The sequence below is a fragment of the Arachis hypogaea genome, chromosome 3 (genome assembly GCF_003086295.3).
Source record: "Arachis hypogaea cultivar Tifrunner chromosome 3, arahy.Tifrunner.gnm2.J5K5, whole genome shotgun sequence".
NCBI classification, from domain to species: domain Eukaryota; kingdom Viridiplantae; phylum Streptophyta; class Magnoliopsida; order Fabales; family Fabaceae; genus Arachis; species Arachis hypogaea.
Window position 1 is genome coordinate 2,136,589 of NC_092038.1, and position 24,640 is coordinate 2,161,228.

At 29.5% G+C, this 24,640-nt stretch overlaps 3 protein-coding genes across 3 annotated transcripts; 2 read left to right on the top strand and 1 right to left on the bottom strand.

Annotated features, from left to right (window-relative positions):
• Nucleotides 1-4,254: 4,254 nt before the first annotated feature.
• On the top strand, nucleotides 4,255-5,269 carry LOC112792817 (serine/threonine-protein phosphatase 7 long form homolog). The gene is made up of 2 exons (XM_025836187.1): nucleotides 4,255-4,326; nucleotides 4,871-5,269. Exons 1-2 carry the CDS (start codon nucleotides 4,255-4,257, stop codon nucleotides 5,267-5,269), a joined length of 471 nt encoding a protein of 156 aa, XP_025691972.1.
• A 1,694-nt stretch (nucleotides 5,270-6,963) lies between these two features.
• On the bottom strand, nucleotides 6,964-12,112 carry LOC112786532 (tetraspanin-3). The gene is made up of 2 exons (XM_025829904.3): nucleotides 11,502-12,112; nucleotides 6,964-7,562 (listed from the first exon to the last, which is right to left on the bottom strand). The coding sequence occupies exons 1-2, from the start codon at nucleotides 12,012-12,014 to the stop codon at nucleotides 7,218-7,220; spliced, it is 858 nt and encodes a 285-aa protein (XP_025685689.1). The 5' UTR covers nucleotides 12,015-12,112; the 3' UTR covers nucleotides 6,964-7,217.
• Nucleotides 12,113-16,387: 4,275 nt separating this feature from the next.
• On the top strand, nucleotides 16,388-23,454 carry LOC112786541 (interactor of constitutive active ROPs 3-like). Its single transcript, XM_072232206.1, is given in 5 exon segments — nucleotides 16,388-16,523; nucleotides 18,271-18,402; nucleotides 21,265-21,439; nucleotides 21,641-22,691; nucleotides 22,694-23,454. Coding segments are annotated over 4 exon segments (1,806 nt in total). The 5' UTR covers nucleotides 16,388-16,523; nucleotides 18,271-18,376; the 3' UTR covers nucleotides 23,248-23,454.
• Nucleotides 23,455-24,640: the final 1,186 nt, after the last annotated feature.

Genomic DNA, 24,640 nt, shown 5'->3' on the forward strand with positions numbered 1-24,640 from the left:
TTGAATTTTTTTTTTTACATACAAATCGTTTGTAAGATTTAATTTGATTTTAAAATTGTCCTTACTTTAGAGATCAAAATCGTACAAAGATGATGACAGAAACAGAGGCAAAAGAGGTGAATCATTGACAACTTCTTCTTATTCTTTTATTCTTTCTTTTTTTTCTTCTCTTCCTCAACTCGCAGAAATAGAAATACTTTTTCTTATTTTTTTAATTTTATAATTTTTTATTATAAGTAATTTGATCCAAAATTTTAATATTTAAATAAAAATGACAATTTTAAAATATAATTTTAAATTTTAAGAATGATTTTATACGTAAAAAAAGTTTGAAATAAAAAAAAATGTAATCAATATCTTAAAGATCAAAATCGTATTAATATTTTAGAGACCAAATTGATCTTTAATTTGATTAGAACTTTGTTGAATGGAGGGGGTCATATCACTTGTCCTGCAATGCAAGAAATGTCTACAAATTAAATCATATGTTGAATGGTCGTACACATACCATATAATTAACACCATATGTGTAATAATCATAATGTAGATAGATAGATATATTTTCAGAATGCTACTCATAATTAATATATCAGCATTTGGTACCTTTTTGCATTTAATCCATCCTCATCCTTTTCTTTGATCTTCAATTATAATGAAAAGTTGATATATCTATCTAGCTAGCTATCCCTCAGCACACTTAATAAATGCATAGTCATAGTCCAAAGAGAACGTTAAATAATTATAGGTTGGTCTTTGATCAAATATGAATGAAAGAAAATTTAAGCCGTGAGCCAAAGGGCATTGAGCCAGCTAGTGTTGTGTGAATTGAGGACCCTAATCACACTTCTTAGACTTAGACCATACTCATAATAGATAATAAATAATTCAGAGCTGTTGGAAAGAACAATTATAAGAGAATTTTTTATTTTTAATGTATATATTATATCAAACATACATATGTTATATTAGAATGACTAATTTAATAGTTGAATTTTTATATATAAATTGTCAAGATAAAGAGTAAATAAATTTTAATTAAATGTCATTCTCGAATGAAGTATATTATTTACTGAACTTTTTAATCTCAATACAAGTTGATAAAAATCTATACCATTCTCTGGAAAATAAAATTTCCAACATCTATTTATCATATTATAAGGATTAATTAATTTACGACAAATATTTTAAAAATTTGTTGTAAACTAATGGTTGATACATATAATAAAAGAAAGATTTGAGTTTAATATTTATTTAAGTAGATGAGTGAATGAATATTTGATTCAATGACAAAACAAAAAAAAAATCGACGTGGACTATAATTTTTATTATCAATGATATATATATATATATAATATTATATTATAGTGTTATATAATCTTAATACGCTATTCTTATATATTATTTTATTAAAATCATTCATAATAAAATTAACAAAAATATGAAATATATATTAAAATTAATTATAAAAATTTATTATTATATATTTGAATATAAATATATATAATTTAATTTATTTTTATTATATATTTTATACTACTAATTATTTTAGTGACTAACTTTAATGTATATAATATAATTGTAAATTAATTATAAAAATTTGCCAATTAGATCCCTCAATGTTAGAATTTCAGTTCCGTAAATATATAGTATACTATTATAAATAATGAATATTTATATCTAAAAGTATTAATGGTGCTGACTGCTGAGTTGTGAAGTATTTATTCTAACAACAGTTCTATTGGCTACTGAGTAGTGACTACTACATGCTTTCGTAAGGTTAGTGGTTTTATATATAATCAGTGACAATTAATGACATTAAGGTTTGAATAGGAAGTCATTAATAAAGAAAGAAAAAGTGTATGTCTGCTCCAATTATTTGTTTAATTTCTTCGATTTAGTAATATATATAAATATAAATTAAGTTTGTCCGTAAGAAAATGTGAAAAGTTATGTGTGCTAGCTGTTATTAATAATGATAATAAATTTGAGTTAACGTAGTTATGGTGATCTGATCTTGAAGAATTAGATTAGGTCTTTGCGTTAAGGTTTGAAGTTTTTTCAAATTCCTATTACTATCTAGCACGCACACTGACTTCCTTCTTCGTCTTCAGTTTCACTTTAGGTTTATTTGGGTGTCACTAATAAAAAATATTTTTTATTTTTTTTATTTTTTAGTATATTTAATAATTTTTTAATAATAAAAATAAAAAATTAGAAAAATAAAAAATTTTTTTTTTAAAAGTTATCATTTATATTTTTTTAAAAGATTTTTTTCTAAAAAAATAACTTTTACGTAATAAATAAACAAGTATTTTTTTATGGTTATAGCTAAACATAATTAATAAATAAAAAAAATCTTTTTGTATGAAATATCTAAATATAAAATTATTTTTATTTTTTTATAAGATCTTTTGAAAAAAAAAATAACTTTAAAAAATATATTTTCTTAAAAACTTACCTAAATAAATTCTTTATTATACTATGTTAAATTATTATTTGATTTGGTGGAATTAGCCACTATATATATTTTAGGTTAAAAATTTATATGTAATTATTTTCATATAAAATTAATATTTAAAAATTATTAAATAATTTAATAAATTTAATTAAATAATTTTAAAAATTTTAACTTTTAACTTTATATAAAAACAACTGTATATAAATTTTTATCATATTATATATTTATATTTATATATATATATAGAGCCATTCAACTATTCTATATTGTTGAAAATGCACATAATGAAGAATGATGTATATAGCTATAGCTAGGCCCTAAAGATGTTAAGTTTTTCACATTTTTTTCTTATATATAGGTATCTTACATGCATTATTAGTGTTCATGAAAACGTGTTAATTACTATATGTATAGACTTAGTATATATTATCATTCAAACTGCACTATGCTCCAATTATAATTTTTTAATTGAATATATATACGAGGTTATTCTTTCCAAATACATGTGCATGTTTTATTTAACAGGAAAAATTCTTACCTAATCAATTGTGTTATTATTGATATTATATGTATATAAAAAATCAGTTATTAATCATTCACATGTATAAAAAAATATATATGTTAGAATATGAATTAGATATTAAGAAATGTATAAATGTATATTGGGTCAAGTAGTGTATGCTATTGACGACGGGTCCTTATATCATTGCAACCAACCAATATAATCATTAATCAACCCTTGATCATCACCATAGATCAAGAAGGATAAAAATGTCAATGCATAAAATTGTCAATTGTTAGGAGGCATCTTCATCCAAACGTCATGCCTGAGAGATCTAATTTTAATCTAGAACACAAAAAAAAAAAAAGTCATGTGGTCAACCCTTGGCGACTCAGAATTTCAAATATAATGTGAGAGGACTTTTGTTTTGGTTTGGGCCTCTGAGAAGATACACTACAAATCGAATAATAATAAATATACTGGCAACTAGTTTAAGCCCAATAAAGAATGCCATAGCGCCTTAATCCAATATATGGGCAACTAGTTTAATTATGGGCTTACAAAAATATCAGGCCTAAAAATTATAAAACGGAAGTCATTTTGATAGTTGTACAGTATATGCCAAATTCCATGAAAAACACATGACCAATTTAAAAAAACCGCTTACTATCACTTGTTAACAAATAGTAAGCCCGAATTGAAAACCCAATTCAAAACACCCATGGGTTTCCGAAAAAAAAAAATTTCTATGCTCAAAAAAAAAAAAAAAAAAAAAGCAATGTGTCCTTTAAAATAAAAACCAAATTGTTAATTCGATTAGTTTTTAGACAAAAACATTTTAAGAGGCAAAATAAACCGCAATAACATACATTTTTGGGTAAAAAACACAAATAAACCATCGGAAAAAAGTTGTTAGTTGTTACATGAATAAGCCAAATGGAAGATTGATTCATGAATGAGCCAAAGCACACTTATATGTAATTCGAACCTATTTGGTTCGAACTACATTTCCACGTAAATCGAACCTATTTGGTTCGAACTTAAATATCATAATTCGAACCCAATTGGTTCGAATTACACACGAATTGTTTGCATCACATATAGGTTCGAATTACTCGTTAATAAGTGCGGCTACAAATTCGAACCTAATTGGTTCGAATTACATACAATTGGGCTATATAAGGAGTTCAAATCAAGCAAATTCGAACCACTTCTCATTTCTCATACCCCACCAAATCCCAGAGAAAATGACCCAAATTCGATCCGAGAAATAGTTGAACCGAAGACTCAGCTGATGGGGGACGATCCTGCAAGGCTATACCGGTTGGACGGGGTTGCTCATATAGCCGGGGTGATCAACGACGAGGTTAGTACATAGAAAACTTTGTGCACACGGTTTATTTGAGTTAGTGGTTTTGCCTGTGGTTTTAGTGGCAGTTTATGTTAGTGGTTTATGGTGGTGGTATTGCAAATGGTTTTAGGTTTTGCATGCGGTTTAGTTGGTAGTTTATGCTAAGTGGTTTTTTGTAAGTAGTTTTATATGCGGTTGTGTTAATTATTTATGTAAGTGGTTTATGTTAGGTGGCATTGTTAGTGGTTTATTTTAGTGGTTTTGCATGCGGTTTAGCTGGTGATTTATGCTAAGTAATTTTTTGTAAGTGGTTTTATATGCGGTTGTGTTAATGATTTATGTAAGTGGTTTATGTTAGGTGGTATTGTTAGTGGTTTATTGTAGTGGTATTGCAAATGATTTATTTTAGTAGTTTTGCATGCGGTTTAGTTGGTAGTTTATGCTAAGTGATTTTTTGTAAGTAGTTTATGTAAGTGGTTTATTGTGTTAGTTTTTTTTTTTTTTTTTTGCTTACCAATATTGTATGTGGTTCTAATAATGCGGTCCATTTAATGCGCAGCCACAGCGATGCATCAAGAGCATGCGGCGGCAACAAGGCATGCCACTCGATGAGCGTTATGTTCCCTACTTGCAGATGGCCGGGTTATACCATCTGGCTAGGCTAAACGATAGATGGTTTCAGTTAGATGAGCCCCTTGTTAGCGCTTTTGTCGAGCGGTGGCGTCCTGAGACGCACACCTTCCATATGCCCTCCGGAGAGTGCACCATCACGCTTCAGGACGTGGCGTACCAGTTGGGGTTGGCAGTGGACGGGCGTTATGTCAGCGGTTGCCTTACATATTTTCATATGTATATCGAGGGTGGACGTCCAGCTTGGGTGTGGTTCGAGGAGTTGCTTGGAGTGATTCCTCCTCCGAGCCAGGTTCAGAAGTTCGCAGTAAACTGCACCTGGTTCTAGGAGACTTTCGGAGAGTGCCCCGAGGGAGCCGATGAGGAGACTGTGCGCCGATTTGCTCGTGCCTATATCATGATGTTGTTAGGCACTCAACTGTTTGCCGACAAGTCCGGCAACCGCATTCACATCAGATGGCTTCCTTACGTTGCTAGGCTTGAGGAGATGGGTTCCTACAGTTGGGGGTCTGCAGCATTGGCATGGTTGTACTGGGACACGACGATGGTGATCTTCGTGATGTGGACAGTGGGGGTAGGGGTGCAGTCGGAGTTGTTAGTCCCCATCATGGCGTCCTTGGTGGAGAGGGGTACGCCACCGGAGATCCCATTGCCCATGGTAAGGCTGGACTTGGGGAGGGGCTGCTCGGAGATTACTTCGTTGGAGTTCCCTCTGACGACCACACACTTCAGGAGAGTACGCCATGGGTGAGTCCGGGCAGCACGTTTTCAGACTTTCTTGCCGGTGTTGGGTATGGTGAAAATTTTGGTGGATCCCCCTTCTTAGATGAGATCAGTGCCATCATGCATGATGATGAGGCTGCCTGTGGGCAGAGTCAGACGACGGGAACACAGGCACCGTTACATGTTGATCTGAATGAGCCTCCCTCCGTGCCTCCTCCTGAGTATTTCGCTTTGGGTGGTACCCCAACTTCAGCACATACTGCTAGGTCACATTCAGTTGTCGGGCCGTCCTCATCCCAACCGGTACATGTCCAGCCTAGGACGCCTGCACAGCCAGCCCCGCAGGACGAGGACGAGGACGACGAGGTCGAGGATGAGGAGCCGCTTATCCGGAGAGGTCAGAGAACACGGGTTCCACGTCGTTGCTTCACGGGGTCGCACCTGTTTAGATGATTTCTGTGCCGAGTTGTGTGTTACCTATCTTCGTCTATGTATTTTGTTATCAGTGTTACTTAGTATCCACCTTTAAATGTATGTCTGTGTTACTATGAAAATATATGTACTTTGCGTTTTTATGTTACTTAAATTTCGCATCATGTCTTAATTAATTTAATTCGTAGACTAATTTATATCCATGTGTGTTCAACGGACATTTCGTTTAAAACTCCTTAAACGAAACATATTTATCAATTACGATCCCATGCACGTAACATATTCAAGTCTGTTCCTTAGTAATTCGAACCAACTTGGTTCGATTTACAACTTTAAGTAATTCGAACCAATTAGGTTCGAATTATGTGATGCAAACAATTCGTGTGTAATTCGAACCAATTGGGTTCGAATTATGATGTTGAAGTTCGAACCAAATAGGTTCGATTTCTGTGGAAATGTAGTTCGAACCAAATAGGTTCGAATTACATATAAGTGTGCTTTGTCTCATTCGTGAATCAATCTTCCATTTGTCTTATTCATGTAACAACTTTCCTCCCATGGTTTATTTGTGTTTTTTACCCTACATTCTTACTGCTAAAACATTTTCCATTTCGTGAAAGTTCGAGTTAATTTCATATTAAATTGATAACTGAGAGTAGTTAAATGATTTGATAGATTTGACAAAATTATCATTTAACTACTATTAACTATAAATTCACATGGAGTTACTTGAGTTTCTACCTTTTCCCTTTAGAACTTGTAAGTAGTTTCATAAATATGTCAAACGCTAAGATCTTAATTTTAGTAGAAGGGTTGATATTGAAACTATTTAAATATGTTATATCTATATAAAAAGGACTACCAATATCAATATTAAGATTGGGGTTGAGGTAAATCATACATAAATCAAGTAAATGCTTGATTTCAACCTATTACAAAATGATCAGATTTCTTCTTCAAAAGTAAACACAATATACATCAACCTTCCAAAATGAAAACCAAATTCATGTCACACCTATCTAATATACAAATAATAACGAAAACTAAGTAACATCATCTTCTTAAGGCTAGAAAATGCTAAAATATGCATGTAAAACCCTTTGCCATGCAAAATAGTGGTCCTAAATATTGATTCTACTAGGTTGTGCCTTTGTCATTCTGGCTTCTCCGTAGGGTTCGTCGTTGTCCATCTTCCGATTGTTCCTAAATGCAGTGTATGCAATGATGTAGACAATTACAAGGATGATCATGACGATGATATTGATGACGGAGACCTTCCTCCAACTCTTCTTGAGACTTGCCAACACCCCGGCCTTGCAAGAGTCGCAGCCATAACAGAGCATCTCTTGGTCATTGCTCCACCTTGCGCAGTCCGGGTTGGCCGCCATTGCGCCCGACCCGATGTTCCAAACCGTTTCATTTTGGTAGATATAGCCACATTCTGTTGGAGGCTTGCAACAACCAGACTACACACAAGAATAACATGTCATGGGATGGGAGTAGTAATTGCATTATCGGTAATACCAAGTAACAAATGACTTTTTTGAACAACATGAATAATGGATGTTCAATTTAGTAGGTATGCAAATGGTTATTCTAATATTAAGATTTAGGTGGGTAATTTAGGAGTGTAATGTGTTTTTACTTTATTGAATTATTTACACTGTTCACAAAAACTATTGTTTATTATATTTTTTCTTGTATTATTGCGCATAAATAATGTGTGTTGGGAAGTGCTAGGTAAACAATGATTATCTTGAACAACATGAACAATCACCGATCAAATACAAGTATACTATACCCTAATTTAATGCTACTCATTAAATTTATTCTTTTAATCCTATTAATTCACATTGTTCACATATTGTTCAAAAATGTTATTAGTTACCTATACTTTTCCATGTGTGTTACTTCACTATTCATAAAGCCAAGTACTAGACCTAACAAGAATTAATCATGAACATGATGTGAAACGATCAGCCTAAGAAATTAAAATTTTGCGACAATTTACTTGCAAGGATAAAATACATCATGATATTAGGTGATAAATTAGAAAAAAAAAGAGGAGGTTGAGGGAGACCTAGCAACTAAACTATATATATGTTGTTGTCTCTGGTCAGAAGCTTGAATCATAAAACAATTGACCATTTGGAAAAGCTTGCTAGAAATATCTATGTGATTCAAGAAGGTAATAAAATAATAAAATACATAATGAGTATAATAAAAATGTTGAGTTTTCATATTAGTCAGTGGCATTCATGAATTGAATTATAATAAGAGTGATGATAGTGATGATTTCATAATGTTCTATAGGGAATCATGTATTGCTACTATATTCTATACTTAAATGTCGCTTTTTATCACATGCAATTTTTAATAGAACACCAACAGATTTGAATATAGCAACTAAAATACTTAAATCATAAAACTATTGACCATATGGAAAGCTTGCAGGCATTTTTAATCATTGGCATACATGAATTATTGGAGTGTCAATACTATTACTGCTTATATTGTTTTATATGCCGCTCATGTAGTACATCTTTATTCGTATATTCTATTTTCAAATTTAACTTGTATCGCATGCTGTTATACAATACCATTGGATTTAATATATAATAATAATAATTGGGCCATATTTAATATAAAGTAATAATTAGGCCATAATTGAGTATCGAAAAAGTTTTTACTTTTTCTCAGTTTATAGAAAATACTAAGATACCAACATTTTTTCGTAGAAAAAAATTTAAAAAAGTTAGTGTTAATTCAAGTATAAAATTAATAAAAAGGATTAATTACCTGATGTTTCTTTTGTTTCTATATAATTACATTTTCTTATTCTCAAATTTTCCCATCCTCCTCCCTCTTCATGTTAAGATTTCTTAGCTATCAATTTTTCATCCATTGTTTCCATTCAAACAAAGCCCTTAACATCTTGTTTCTTCACACCTTCTTAGATGATGTTGCAAGTTTCAAATGAATAAAAAGAAAGTTCATTATATTAACAAAAGAAAAAAGAAAAAGAAGTATATTATATCACTTAAAAGATAATTTATATGGATAAAGATAAAAAATAAATAAAAATTTATGTGTAGTTATTTTTATGTAAAGTTGATAATTAAAAATAATTAAATTGTAATTTAATTAAATATATTAAATAATTTAATAATTTTCAACTATTAATTTTATATAAAAATAACTCTGTGAATTTTATTGTGAAAAAAAAAAATAAATAGGGCAAACACTGAAAAAGTATAAATCGTATCTCAGAGAACATTCTTATGATTTGAGGAGAGAAAGCGACAACTATTAGGTTATACATTCAAATCATGTTTGCCACTTAGAAAGAATAGAACCACAAAAAGGTATGAATGAATAATAATGGAGCCCAACCATATAACAAAGAAAGATTATTATTATTATTATCGATACTTTTTTGAGTAATTATTATTATCAATTCTACTCTAACTCTTCAAGGAAAGTTTGCAAATTGCAACCCCAAAAGGTTCTTATTATGCCAGAAAAGCATACAAAAAGAAAATGAAATAATTTTAGTAAGACGACAAACTCTTAAAAGTGTTTCAAAAATAAATTCCCTTGTTTTTTTTTAAAAAAAATGTGTTATCATATAATGCTTTTTAATTTATGCTGACTCATAAAGTTTCAATTTCTTAATTAAATTTAAAAAATTCCAAATTCTCAAATATGTGGGCATGTGGCCTAAATCATTATAATCCCCGCTCGTATAAAACACAATTCCAAATCAAATTTCAAGAGTTATTACATGCACAAATATCATATTATATGTTATAGAGTTAGTATAAAATATTTGCATATGAAACGACAATTATGCTTTGTTAGTACCATTAATTATTCAATCAGACAATCCATTAATTACAAGTAACGTGACTACCGCTTCACATAGTAAAGCCAGAATACATCACTGTCACTATGTCGTATATCATAAACTTTTTTTTATAGTCTTAAACATAAGAAAAATCTTTTCATGATATCACACATTTTGGTTACATTATCTTCTTTTTCTCTTTTGATGCTGAGAATATTATAATTGCATCAAATGTTTTCTTTTTTATTTTTTGGTCGGAATTTCTAAATTCTGAACCAATATGTTTTTTCGTTTATTTTGTCACATATTATCATGAATCAATCTTTTCCAAACAAAAAGATTGATGAAATAGAAGGTAAAATACTAGTCATATTCTTGAATCAACATACTCAACCTGATACAAAAAAAAAAAGAAAAATCTAAATTGAATACCAATTAAACTCCTAATTTCTTATTTTAGCAAGCTACTAATAATTTTTTCCACTTATAATAATAAGTTAAAATAAATTGGACCACCGCCCACAAATTTCGGGGCTTGATGGGTCAAAGCCCATCATCTTCACATGCTACACCATTTCAGCAGAGAGATCCACTACACTTGTTAAAAGTCAGAACTACCCCCATCAACTTCATCTCAATTCACTTCCCTCAATTATTATTTATTTCTCTTTAATAATAAGACAATTTGGATAATATATACAATGTTTTTATGAAATAAAAAAGAGAACATATGATATCACAATCTGCGGATGTCAACAAGTATTAGGTGCAATATAATATTAAACATGCTCTTCCCCCTTCAATTTAAATTTTAAATATTAGAAAACATAATTATTGAGACTTTGAGAGTGCCTCTTGGTTATAAATATATCTTAAAAGCCAAATCTATAAAGTTTTAAATAAAATTGGACACCAGTTCTATTACATACCCTCACTTTTTTTTTTAATTTCTCAATTTATTCTCATATTCAAACCTAAAACATTAAAAAAAACCCATATTTAAATATCTTTATGTAACTATAACAACCAAGTATTATTATTTTCAAATGAAATATTTTTTTATGTGAATATATATTAAAAAAATTAAATCACTTGATGGTTCAACAGGCAAGTTATGAAACACCCCTAGCTGTATATTCTTCAGAGATATTAATTTCCATTTTCTTTCTTAATTCTGTTACAGCAGCATACACAAATAATTAAAATCTGAAAACCCAGAAACTGCTCCATACTCAAGAAAGAAATGCATATATAGAAAGAAACTATCAATTTAGTTTATGATCCTGGCAATTTAATTATTAAAACTAAACAAAACATAACGCATAAATTGTTTTAAAACTTAAACAAAAGGGAAGACCCACAGTTAAATAACTGTTAGATAATAATTTAGTTAAATTTATTAAATTATTTAATAATTTTTTATTATTAACTTTGAATAAAGATAATATGTTCACTTAAACAAAAACAAAAATATTTTGAAAATATAGAAACTTAAATGATTCTTAACTATTAATTTCCCATGAACATGCATCAAAGTGAAGGAAGAAAAAGAAGGTACCTGAATGGGAGAGAGGGTTCTAAGATAGAACATTTGAGGAGTTTCAGGAACACTATTAATGGTTCTTCCCATTCTACCACAAACCTTAGAGTCCCTAACACACGCGCTTATCTTGGGCCAATAAGCGTTGCTGGCCACGCGCTCCTCCAGCCAGCCCGAGTAGTCCTGAAGGTAGTAGTCCAAGTAGGCCCGGTTCAAGAGGGCCCGGCCCGATCCCTTGTCAGTTACAACATACGCGAAGATGATGAAGCCGATGAGAACCGCAATGACGACGAACATTACGACCAGGTAGAGACGCATTAGGAAGGTGTTGCGGTAACACGCGCCTGCGAAGCCCGCCAGTGAAACTACCATGATGCTGATTCCGATCACGATTAGGGGCCACTGCAGGAACCGGAGGCAGTCGGTCGTGCTGGCGCGGCTGCTCAGCCATATTCCGCCGCCCAGGATTGGGATCGAGAGGAGGAAAGTTAGGAAGTTTAGTGCTCCAATTAAGTGGTTGCTTGCTCTCATTTTTTTAATTAATGAGTGAGTAGTGAGTTTTTTTTTTTGTTGCTTGGATGAGAGTGTTACTTGTGGAGAAGCTAATTCTATTTCTTTGTATATATTGCATGCTAGGGTGGGTCACAAGTTGATTTGTAGGGTTTAATTTAATTACCACTTTAGATAAGTTTTATGGAATCAGCTAATCACTGCATTTAGGTTTCCATGTTGTTTTCTAAATAATAAATTAATGAATAATAAATAAGAAAAAATTTAATTGTTTGAGCTGATTTTTTATTGTTTTTTAAATATTATTATTTTGAAAATAATTGGATTTTTTTATGTGATAATAATAAATTATTTTATATATTTATTTAATTATATTTATTTATTTAAATGATTATTTATGTGATAATTATTTTTTATTAAGATAATTATTTATAATTAACACGTATAAAACTTGTTTTATTCTGTTTTAGTGCATTAAAATTAAATTTTTTTAAAAATAAATATAAAGAGATAAGTTATATTAATTTTTTTATAAAATATAAATATATTCAATTTTCAAAAATATTAATTATTAAATTAATTATTATGTATTTATATATATATATATATATATATATATATATATATATATATATATATAAACTAAATAATCAGTTATCATAATATCAAACCTCTTATAGTAGAAATAATAAAATATATAATTAATTTATGTTAGTCGAATAATTAATTTATTTGTGTGTTTAAATAAATGTTAAAATTTTAAATTTTGTCTTGTATTATAGACAATAATATATTTGATTTTTGATACACATGGAGTATTTTTTTTCCTTTTATTTTTTGGATATAATTTTTTCTAAAATATCTATATTTTTAAAAATAAATTAAAGACGGAATATACATATTTTCTTTTCATTTGTTGTTATATTTCTGACTCAAGACATTAGAATTTAATGACAATAAGGTGTACCTACTAAAGTGTTAAATATTTAAAAATTATTGAGACAAAATTTTAGTCATTATTAGATAAAATTGTAACTTTAATTTATATATTTTTTTCATGTCTTATTTAATTAAATCAGTACTTTAATTTATGTTCATTTTCCATCGATCCTCATCACCAAGTACTCTCTAATGAGGGCGAAAAAAAAAATCATTTCAATACTATATATATTATAATAACCAACTTTTATATATGGAGTTAATGATTATAATATCCCTCCATTCACACTGAGAGACCAGAGACTTTGAACCGAAGTTCCGTTGGAAGTTCCATGTAGCAGAAGGGACACAGAATGCAGGTTCATGTCTTTGTCGCCTTTACATCATAGCAGGGAAGTTTATGTACATAAAAAATGCCACTATTATATTTTTATTTCTCTTAATATTTTATGTAATTGTCAAGTAGTATAATTATAAGAACAATCTTGTTACATATATGGTCTTTATAATAAAAGTTAAATTTTGATGTATTGACAGCGTAAAGTATTTTATATAGTCGTATAATTACATTAGTTTTTAGATGATATTCACGCGATCAATACAAAAGATAGTTATTTTTTATTGATGTGACGTCACATAATTAAATACACATATAAAATTACTTTTTACTAACGATGTATCAAAATTAAATTCTTATAATAAATACTGCTTTAATATTAGTGTTTTTTAACAATTAAATATATTTTTTTATTAATTAAAAATAATTTAAATATATAATTAATTATTAATTTTTAGATTTTTTATATAAATATCAAGAGTATTTAATATATAGATAATATTTCATTATAAAAATCACTTGCTTGCATAATATTTTTACATTTATTTGGGTAAGAGGTATATATGTGGGTCATCACATGCCTATCTTGCTGCAGTTTCAAAGGAACTGAGGGAAAATGTCAGTGTAGCTGCATGAAGATTTAAAGCTTCCGCATTTTATGGAGTGTGAACTATTATTATCGTCAAAGCTGTTTCTACTCGGAAATTTCATCTACAAGTTACTATACTTTTCCATTTTCTTTTTAATAAATGCAAATGACAATGATATATACAATGACATGTTAATAAATGATAGTAATTTTTTGCTCCAATATGTTTTTTTTTTTTTTGGTTGGGGAGAAAACAATATTAAAAACGGTTAACAAGAAGTAATAATTTATATTTAATTAATCAGTTAATATATATTCTAAAAAGACATGCAAGATTACAAATTAAATTTTTTTTTATGAAAAAATATAAAATTTAAAATTTTAATATATTTGTTAATTGTTATGTATTTATTAAAAAAATTAAAACTTTTACTAATAAGTAATAATATCTGTAATATGTACTTTTAGGATACATATTAACTAAAATTTTTACTCTTTTATATTATTAATTAACTCTTGCTAATTTTTTCTGTTAATTTTTCCAAAAGATATTTAGCCACCAACCACAACTATGATTTTCTAATATTAATTAATATATTAAAAATGTCTTTGACCTTTTGTTTACTGGATGAATGATCTGGTACTATAAAACTGAACTATTTGCTAGGGTTTCACATGGATCGAATAATATCTATATATTCACAGTAATTATCCGTATTCGATTCAAATTTTGTGGATATTATCCGATTCACACTATAAAAAATAATAAATATTGTATCTGATTTAATTTGATAAATACAGTGTGGATCGAATAGATTTATAGTTTATATCCGATTCGATCCAATTCGTATGCAGTCTTAGTCTTAGTATTTGGAGTGTCACACAATGACACAAGTTGTTATTATATTCATTAAAAGGGAGTTTTTTTTCTTTTTCTCTATGGGCTAACTTGACCGGAAAAGGCTCTTTTGTTTTTGTATTTTGGATAATCTGCTTTTTTCCTTACAAAAAAGAATCTATTGGGCCGACATAGATGGGTTACCAAATCAAAATTTTGTAAAAAACTAGTACTTGTAATAAAAACCTCTCAGACTGACCAAACCAAAAATAAAAAAAACCCCTCCAAAAACTGATAGCAATGTAAAAAAAAAGTCCAAAACATATATATCTTTTAATATCTCAATTTAATATTTTACTTTAAAAAAATCACGCAATTATTTGAAACATATATACTAGATGCATTTAAACAATTTTAATTGTTGGATTTATTCGTCGTCGATCCCAAGACACGACAAGAGGTAAGATTAATTAAATAAAAGAGTGAGAACTTATCAAAGTAGGCATAGTATTTGTGGAATAACATACGACGTACAAGTATACAACATACTCCATTTATGAAAGTTCATTTCATTTGAGTGGTACATTTTATCTCTCAACATAAAGAGAAGACATCTTAGTAAAAACGTAGTAAAAGGATTACATATTCTTCAATGTTACAAAATTTTCCTAAATATGAAAAAAATAATAAAATTTAGTTAATAATTAATTCATAAAAAATTTAAATCATTTTTTAATTTTTAAAGATGCAAAATATTCAAATGTTTTTTTGGTATCATATATAAAAAGTAAACAACTATGTTAAGTATATATAAAAGTAATTATTAAATTTAATATTCATATAAAATATATAATTATCTTTTTATTTATTTAATTATTCTTATATTTTAAAATCTCAATAAATTTATAATTAAATTTTTATATTTTTAAATTTTTTTAAAATAAAATACGACTTATAATTAAAAAAATTCTTGTTAAATATAGTTTATTCCGATGTACTTATATATTTTTTGAGACGATGATAATAGTTGCTATTGTTAAATATGACTTATTTTATTTAATTTATAATTACAAAAGTTATTGAAGAAGCCATGCTTGTTTATTTTTGTGTAAATACTCATATATATTATTTGTAGATCTATATATTATTTGGAGATGATGATAATGGATTAAAATGATTAAAAATGCGGGATTCAAAAAAATTTAAAGGAGTTTGCCCGGAGTAAGGCGAACTCTATAATTTTTATAAAGTTCGCTGGGGTGCGATGAACTTGCTCTAAAAAAACGTATTTAAAAAATTAAAGTTCAAAAATAATGTTTAAAAAAATATGATTTTTTTTTTATTTTATTTATAAAAAAATCCTTAATTTATGTGTGTAAATTTTAAAAAATATAGATATAAATTATATTAATTTATACGTATAAAATTTTGATAAATAAAAATATAAACTATATATTTTATGTGTATAAAATTTTTATAAATATAAATAAAAATTATTACTCATTAAATACTAATAAAAAATAATAATATTTATTAATTATCTAGCATTCTTATAAAATAATTAAATATTTTTTTCTTGTTATATGGACGGCATATTTTATCCGAAGAGTATGAATATGATAGTTGCGGACGCAAAGTCACACTTCAAACCAATTTAATAGCTGTTGGATGAAACGACAACCCTTTCAAAGTTACAACTTACAACCCTCTCACTCTTTCTTAGTTCTTACTTAGCTTCCTTTCTTTGTCACTCTCTTACTCTCTCTCTTTCTCTCCTTTCTTCTTGGCTTCTCCTTTGCACGCTCTATCATCAGGAACAAAACAAGGGTTAGCATACACAACTCTCCAAGCTTCTTCTTCAGTTTCTATGCTTTCATCACTTGGTTAGGACTCACAACTTGTTTTGCATTTACATTTTCTCTTTAAACTTTGCATTCATATATAAAATGTAAGCAAATAGCCAAATGGGGTTGAATATGGTTCAAGTCAATGCACTTACATTACATTCTTGCTTTATTTCTTACCTCACAAGATCTCAAAACTTCATATTAAAAGTGGGTCTCTACCACTTATATTTTTACTATTTTAGGGTGTCCACATTTCCTTGCAAAATTTCCTTTTTTCAATTTTTTTTTCAAAAAAATTCCGTGTAAGAACTATTTTACTTTAAGGAGAGTAAAAGAAAAAAAAAAGAAACTTCTTTCTTTTAAAGCTCTTTTTTTGCTTTTTTTTTTTTTTTCCAAAAAGTGTCTTTGCTTCTAACTGATATATAGTTTATTTTATATTTATTTATTATGGCAAAAGAAAAGAAAATGCGGTTTTTCTGCTTGATAATGTAGTTCAGGAGCTGCAAGGTTTTGTAGCTTTCATGTGTGTAAAGAAAAGCAGCACAGAGAATATATTAAAAAGAAAAGTGGATTCTATAATGTACTTTATTTGTCCCTTTGTTTGTGAGCTTCTTCCTCTCTTTTTTTATGCTTCAATAAATAATATTTCTCTAAATAGTGCATTCCTTCTTTCCACTTTTTAATCTCAAAATATGGGGTGTGTTCCCATTTTTCTACTATTTGTTTTTCCAAGGTTAATTAATTAATCAATTAAAATGTTTCTATATATTATCCATATATATAGTTTTGTGGCAGAGTTAAATAATGCTTAGTGCTGTTGTTGCATGCTTTATTTGTGTTTCTGTATGGATCTGATTCCTCTTGTTTTTGTTCCCTATGAAAATCCCTTGTTCTTCTAATTTTTGGCGTTTTTCCCACTTTTCCCTCTTGAGTAACTTAGCATGTTGTATTAGAAAAAAAAACACTTTTTTTTAATGGTTTATTGTTTTTAAAATGCAACATTGAAATTTGAAACAATAATGATGTGAAAAATGTCAAAGAGTTGGAGCCAATTTGATCAATTGGCTTTCTTGTTTGGCAGACAGAATCTAAGTTTGAGAGTTTTATAGGTAATAAAATATCTTTTTCCATACCAACTACAATTGGCTATTCCCTTCTTTCACGGCAATATTGGAGGATATTGAAATTTTCATTTCAATTGTGATTTTACAAAATACCCATTACACATGGATAAAATTGAAAATTTTCATGGTCTTACATGGGGGTACTTTAGTAATTTCCTCCTCCTTCTATGTGGGTTTAGTTGTAGGTCCCTCTTGATCATAACTGGGATGTTGGAGCCTAAAAGACATTATCATAGCATTTGGTAAAAAGTATAACATTTTTTTCCCTTAATTTTGTTGATATATGTGGTTTGAGTTTGACATATTCATAAAAATCTACTTCACTTTTTTATTTATTTTGTCATCCTATATAATAGTGGTACCCATAACCTAATATCTTTATAGTGAAACATTTTCGGATACTCTTTGAAGGGTGGGGTACTTTTAGGGACTGAATCACTGAAATGTGAAAACCATAGTAATGAAGAATCTTGTGCATTTATGTCTTAAGGGGTAAATGGATGATATGATAAGTAGTGCATCTCATATTGCATGAACACATTTATTTTCCCATAACTTCATCAACATTCACATTGGATTCTCTTGTCTCATTTTTTTTTGAAGTGATATAGTCCTTGTGGGTCAGAGAGCATTGAAACAGTGAGGCCCAAATTGTGAGCCCATTTCTCTTTTTGGTGGATACAAAATTGCAAGGGCAGGGAAGGAAGCCATGCAGACCCCTAACCCTAAGACAAGGTAATCTTGAAATGATTTATAACGCTTGCTTTTATAACCTTTAACCCTAATCCGAATGGAATTTCAAGGTTTAATTTTTTTTATTGGTCTTTTATTTGTAATTACATCCTTATATTTTTTTCTTTTTAATTGAGTCTATACTGTTTTTAATTTTATAATTAGATCTTTTTCATGTTAAAAATGTTAAAATTAACTGAATATTTCTCTTAGAAAATATGTGATTAAAGATTTAATTAGGTTCTTAAGTGTAGATATTTTCAATTTGCAGAGAAATATTTAGCAAATTCTAATATTTTTTACACTAAAAATGACCTAATTATAAAATTAAAAATATAGAGATCCAATTAAAAGGGAATAAAAATAGAGACCTAATTTTAAATTTGGTAAAACTATAAAGACTAATAGAATAATTAAACCGAATTTTAAGAAGCTCCATGGAATTGTTTAGCTTCATATATTTTGGATAAATTTAGTGCCGAAAATGTTTTTTATTGGGCCTTCTACTAATAAATAAATACTCGTTCTTAATTTTCTTAAAGTTAGTTGTGAGTTCCCTTTTTGATAAATTTTGTTTAACAAAATAAGTCGTTTATTTTTATCTGAAGTTTTTTCCAACATTTAATTTAAGGTGAGAGAATGCAAGATTATTATTCTTAAATATTGTAATTTCTCTATATGTTTATTTTTATCAAAATTGAATTATATCATAGATTCAAATAAAAGCAAAAAAAAAAAAATAGTTGACGTGAAAACTAAGCTTGAATACCATTATCCCATAAGATAGAATAAATTTTATCTGTCTCAGTCCCTTGGACAAGTTTAGCTGTTTAGATCGACTAGTGATTAGTGATTACTTAAGAAAATAGATTGATAATGATAGCTAAGCATATTTGTCTCCTTAGACTAATGAGTAATTAGGTATCCCTATATCCTTTTTTGTTCAATTAGGTTTCAATACCCCACACCACTATAATTGCATTTTCATGTGTTCCTTTTTAAAAAAAATAAAACTGAAAACGAATTATTCTAGGGAAGACACAATTTGGACTACAATATTAATTAAGATCCCATAATAGATCCTCTCAAATTTTTTTCTCACATGAAATGGTAAGGTTTATAAATGGAACAAAAAAAACTATGAGAGGATTCGCATTAAAGGGTTAGAGATGAGATATCACACTTTATTCCCTCAATTGAAAAAAAAATTGAGAAGATTCATTCTTGTTACGGGCTACTAAGGAGGAAGATCTCCTTCATTAACACTAAGGTGTGTTTGTTTGATGAGAAAATGGGAGGAAGGCAAAAGAAGAGAAAGAAATTGAGAGGAAAATAGCTATTTTATATTATTTGGTTGAATAGAAAAGTAAAAAAAAAAAGTGAATAGTGTAAAAAAATAGGTGTGACTCATTAAATTTTTTTCCCTCTAACATTAGATGGAAAATAGGAGGAAAATGTACTTACTATTAATATTCTAATATTATCCTCCTATTTTTCAACACATTTTAAAATATGTAAGGATAAAATTATTTTTTCATAATATTATATATTATTTTCTTTCTTTTCATTTTATTTTCATCCAAACATATTTAAAGAAAATAAAAATCTATTCCATTTCTTTTCTTTTTCTTTCCTTTTCTGTATTTTCTTCCTCTCTATTTCTTTTCTTTCAATATTTAAGAATTCATTTTTCATGTACTATCAATACGAAAGAGTTTTATGTAGATAACTAATCGGATATTGTCGCATAGCAAAAACAACTAATTTTTAAACTTATTATTTAAAAGAAAGAATATGATTGAATGTTACAATCAAAATTAAACTTTGCTCCCTTCATTTCATATTATGTGTATTTTTGCATTTTTTTTTGTTTGCAAATTAAGTGTCCTCTTATAATTTCAAGAAGTCATTTTTACCTATTATGCCCTTCATTATTAAATAGAAAGAGTAACATAGAAGGCTAAAGAATTAATGGAGAGAAAAATAATACTAGAGATATTTTTTATATTTTTCAATAAAAGTTTAATGATTATCTTAATACATGTGCAAAACTAAAAAGAGACACACTTGTGAAATGGAGGGAGGATTAATATAGTTTGAAACTTATCATAATCATAAAATGTTCTTTATAGCTCTTGGAACTTGGAAGACTACATTTTCAAAATGAATTTAATGAAGTTGATGACATTTACACCTAGCTACATTAGCAACACTTTATTGTGACTAATTGAAGTAGTTCTATCCACCAAAAAAAAGGTTACAGTTCTCAGGTAGCGCAACATTAAGACTCAGTTTGGTAAACAGCTTAATTAAGCTTTTTTTAAAAAAATAGCTTAAACGATAAATACTTACATTAAAAGTAACTTATAAATAAGTTATTTTGTTTTTGTTATTTTAGTTCTAAAAGTATTTTAAAAAAAAATGTGATAAAAAGCTTTTTATTATAAGAGAAGTTTTTTTTTTTTAATTTTTTCATAAGAACTCAAATAGTTTCTTAGAAAATTGTAATTTAATTTTAAAAATTGTACCAGACATTAATACTATAAGTCAAAAAGCACAAAAAGTAGCTTTTGAAGGGGAATGGATCATCTCAATTGTTAAAAAAAATTGAGAGTGTAGAGTGTAATCTGTAACCCTTCATTGTTCTCTCTCGAATTTATTCTTGATCCCACTTATAAAATTAATGGTGAAAGATCACACTTTACCCCTTCAATTGCTAAAAAAAATTGAGAGGATCCATTCGCCTTTTGAAGCTTGCCAAACGGACCCTAAGACATACTTGTTTTTGCACCTGCATTTTTGTCTTCTGGGATTTGGATTCAACAATGTTTACATGATCAACACCTCTCTTTGTTTTGATTTTAGAAATGGCGGATCCTCTGAAGTTCCTCAGAAGGTTTCGCCGCGTGCGATGCGCCAACTAAGGCCCACCGGTCTAGACACAGACGCTGTATCATCGTTAAGCCAAGCTAATAAAATGTCAAAGGAAAGAAGCCCTAAGATCGCCGACCGCAGATCACCAAGAAGCCCTGTTCCAGAGGTAACTTGTTTCACAAGTAACATGTTTATTTGGGATAACTTTCTTTTTCATTGAAAATTTAGGATGCATTTGGTTCTATATTATGAAATTATCATTGTTTTTTCCATACATTTACATGTTGAATCTTTAAAGCATCCTGTGTTTTGTAGTCATCAAAATTTTTTTATGGTTCTAAACCATTATAATTCCTTGTTTCCTCAGAGGAAGCGCCCGAGCAAGATATCCGAATTGGAATCACAAGTTTCTCAACTTCAAGAGGATCTGAGGGTGGTAAGGGACCAGCTTATTCTGTCCGAATCGAGCAAGAAGCAAGCTAAGCAAGAGGCTGAGGATGTCAAGGATCAACTGTTAGTCCTATCTGCGAAACTCGAGGATTCGCAGAAGCAAATTCTAGAGCTCTCAGCTACTAAAGAACTTCATGATTCTGAGCTTGAAAAAACCATAGAGGAGCACGAATGCGAACTCGAGGCTTCTAGAAACCGGCTTTCAGTTGACCCTGCTGCACTTGCCTCTGCAATGAATGAAATGCAACATCTCAAGGCTCAGCTTGGACTGACAGCTAATTGTGAGACTGAACAAATCCAACACATCGAATCCGCGGACACAGAGCTGTTGAGCTTGAAGCAGAACTTGTCAGAAACTCTCTCTCTTGTGGAGGAAATGAAAAATCAATTAAGGAACTGCAAAGAATCTGAAGCTCAGGCCCAAGCTATGGTTAATGAGACTTTGTTGCAACTTGAGGAAGCTAATAGAACTGTAGATCAGCTAAGGACCGATGCTGCGAAGGCCGTTGATGGCTACAACTCCATTGCTTTAGAGTTAGATGAGTCTAGAGCAAGAATCAACTCGCTCGAGGAACTTGCGAGCAATCATTCTGGAAATTCTCTGATTGAAGGATTGAAAGAGAGCGAGGATCCTACTCCGATCGAAGGCGAAATTCATGCTTTGAAGGCCGAGGTTGCGCGACTAAGATCTGCTGTAGAAACTGCCGAAACTAATTACCAAGAAGAACAGATTCGAAGCACGGTGCAGCTTAGGAATGCCTATGAGTTGATGGAACAGATAAAATCTGAATCAAACAAGAAGGCATGCGATTTAGAAGCTGAATTGAAAGCGAAGAAAGTTGAAATCGAAGAGTTGAAAGCTAACTTGATGGACAAGGAAACTGAATTGCAAGGTATTGTGGAGGAAAATGAGAATTTGAGTTCAAAGCTTGATGAGAGCATTGCATCCAAAAAGGAGAACAAGCTTAAAAAGAACTTAACAAACTCAATGAATGTGTGGCCGGATTGAAGGCTGATCTGATGGACAAGGAGACAACACTGCAAAGCATATCCGAAGAGAACGAATCGCTGAAATCCGAAATCAACAAGAGCTTGTCAGATGGTGGCAAAGTTAGTAAAGAGGAGGCTGCAGCAGAAGTCGAGGCGGCTAAGGCTGCAGAGCGCGAGGCACTCGCGAAACTTGGGATTGTGATGGAGGAGGCGGATAGGAGCAACCGGAAGGCTGCGAGGGTGGCCGAGCAGCTGGAAGCAGCGCAGGCGGCCAGCTCGGAAATGGAAGCAGAGCTGAGGAGGCTGAAGGTGCAGTCTGATCAATGGAGGAAGGCAGCAGAGGCTGCGGCGGCTATGCTTTCGGCCGGAAACAATGGTAAGATCACAGAGAGAACTGTTTCTTTGGACAGCAACAACTATAAACGGTCACCATTTGGTGAACACATGATGGATGATGATGATGAATACAACAGAAAGAAAAATGGCAACATGCTTAAGAAGATTGGTGTGTTATGGAAGAAGCCTCAGAAATAATTATCTTGTGTTGTAGTCATGAATATATTATTGTAATGTCTTGTGTCTTTTTTATAATTTCTTTTTGTTTGTTAACTACCCTCTGCTTTGAACTGCACTGTAAATGCTACCTGGGTCTGAGTCTCAGTGTTTGTGAACTGAATTTGCAAATTTAGTTTAGTTTTTGAATGAATGAAGATCATTATTATGCAGTATGATCTTTCTATATCTCATGCATTATTTTCAAAGTTACTCATTATTTGTGGATTGAATTAGGGTTTACCATCTCATCTTGGTAAGTTGACTAACTATAATTATAATTAGAATTGTCTTAAGGTTAAACACAAGTATGATTTATATTAGGGCCTAGATAGAAGATAAATAAGTGATGAAATAAAAAATAATTCAAAAAGATCATTTACAAGATGATCAACTAGTAATAGTCTTATTATAAACATAATACATGATAAGATTTAACATTGTTTAAAGTAAAAAAAAAATAACTTTTCTTTTAATTATTTTTTTATCATTTTTATTTTAAAATAAGTAATTTCATGAGAAAAAAATTAAACACAAAATAATTTATTTATAATCTATTTTTAATATAAATCCTTATATTTTAAATTTATTTTAAAAAAATTTAATTAAGTTGTTTATTTAAATTAGTGCTATTCTAATCTCTAAAATAAATTCTCCTTATTAATGTTGAATATAATACTATTGTAGTAATGTGAAACAATTTTGTTACCTAACTAATAAGAATTCTATTAATTTCTGTCAATTCTTGTTTATGGTTATATTTAATAGAAGTGTCTTTGTAGATGTGTTTAATAAAAATATCTTTTTTATGATGGTGTCTAATGAAAATATTTTTGTAGATATGTCTCCTTATACATATCAATGCTAATTATAATTAAAATATAATAATTAATTATTATTGACAATAAATTAACAGATAGTATATTGGTATCCTATATTTTTCTAACGTGAAAACAATGTTCATCAGTTACACTACGATAATGGACACAACTAAAAGTTTAATCTTTTTCAGCTTTCTTCTTCAACCATTTTCACCTCTTTTAAATTTCAAGCATTTGGGTTAGTCTTGAAAATATTAATGTAATTTGTGGCTACTGAAAATGCTCAACCTCAAAACAATGTCTTGCATTGAACATGTGTGATGTATAAGCATTGAAGTCTGTGATAACTGACTGATAAGAAACTTGGTATTTTCTGCACTTGAACGTCATGCTTCACAAAATACTCCCGCGTTTCATTCCAATTTTTATGGTAACCACTATGCTTTTTATTATCTTCTCAATTCACGCAATTTAATTGACCCAAAATATGCACTATACACCCAAAATGGAACTTGTTATATGAAGATTAAATAAAATTGGTCCAGAATCAATTG

Excerpts from the sequence above, each read along its gene's own strand:
- LOC112786532 (XM_025829904.3), bottom strand. The coding sequence starts at position 12,014 with ATGAGAGCAAGCAACCACTTAATTGGAGCACTAAACTTCCTAACTTTC. Across the intron at positions 7,563-11,501 it reads GAACCCTCTCTCCCATTCAG|TCTGGTTGTTGCAAGCCTCC; the intron begins GTACCTTCTTTT and ends TCTTGTGTGTAG.
- LOC112792817 (XM_025836187.1), top strand. The coding sequence starts at position 4,255 with ATGGGGGACGATCCTGCAAGGCTATACCGGTTGGACGGGGTTGCTCAT. Across the intron at positions 4,327-4,870 it reads CCGGGGTGATCAACGACGAG|CCACAGCGATGCATCAAGAG; the intron begins GTTAGTACATAG and ends TTTAATGCGCAG.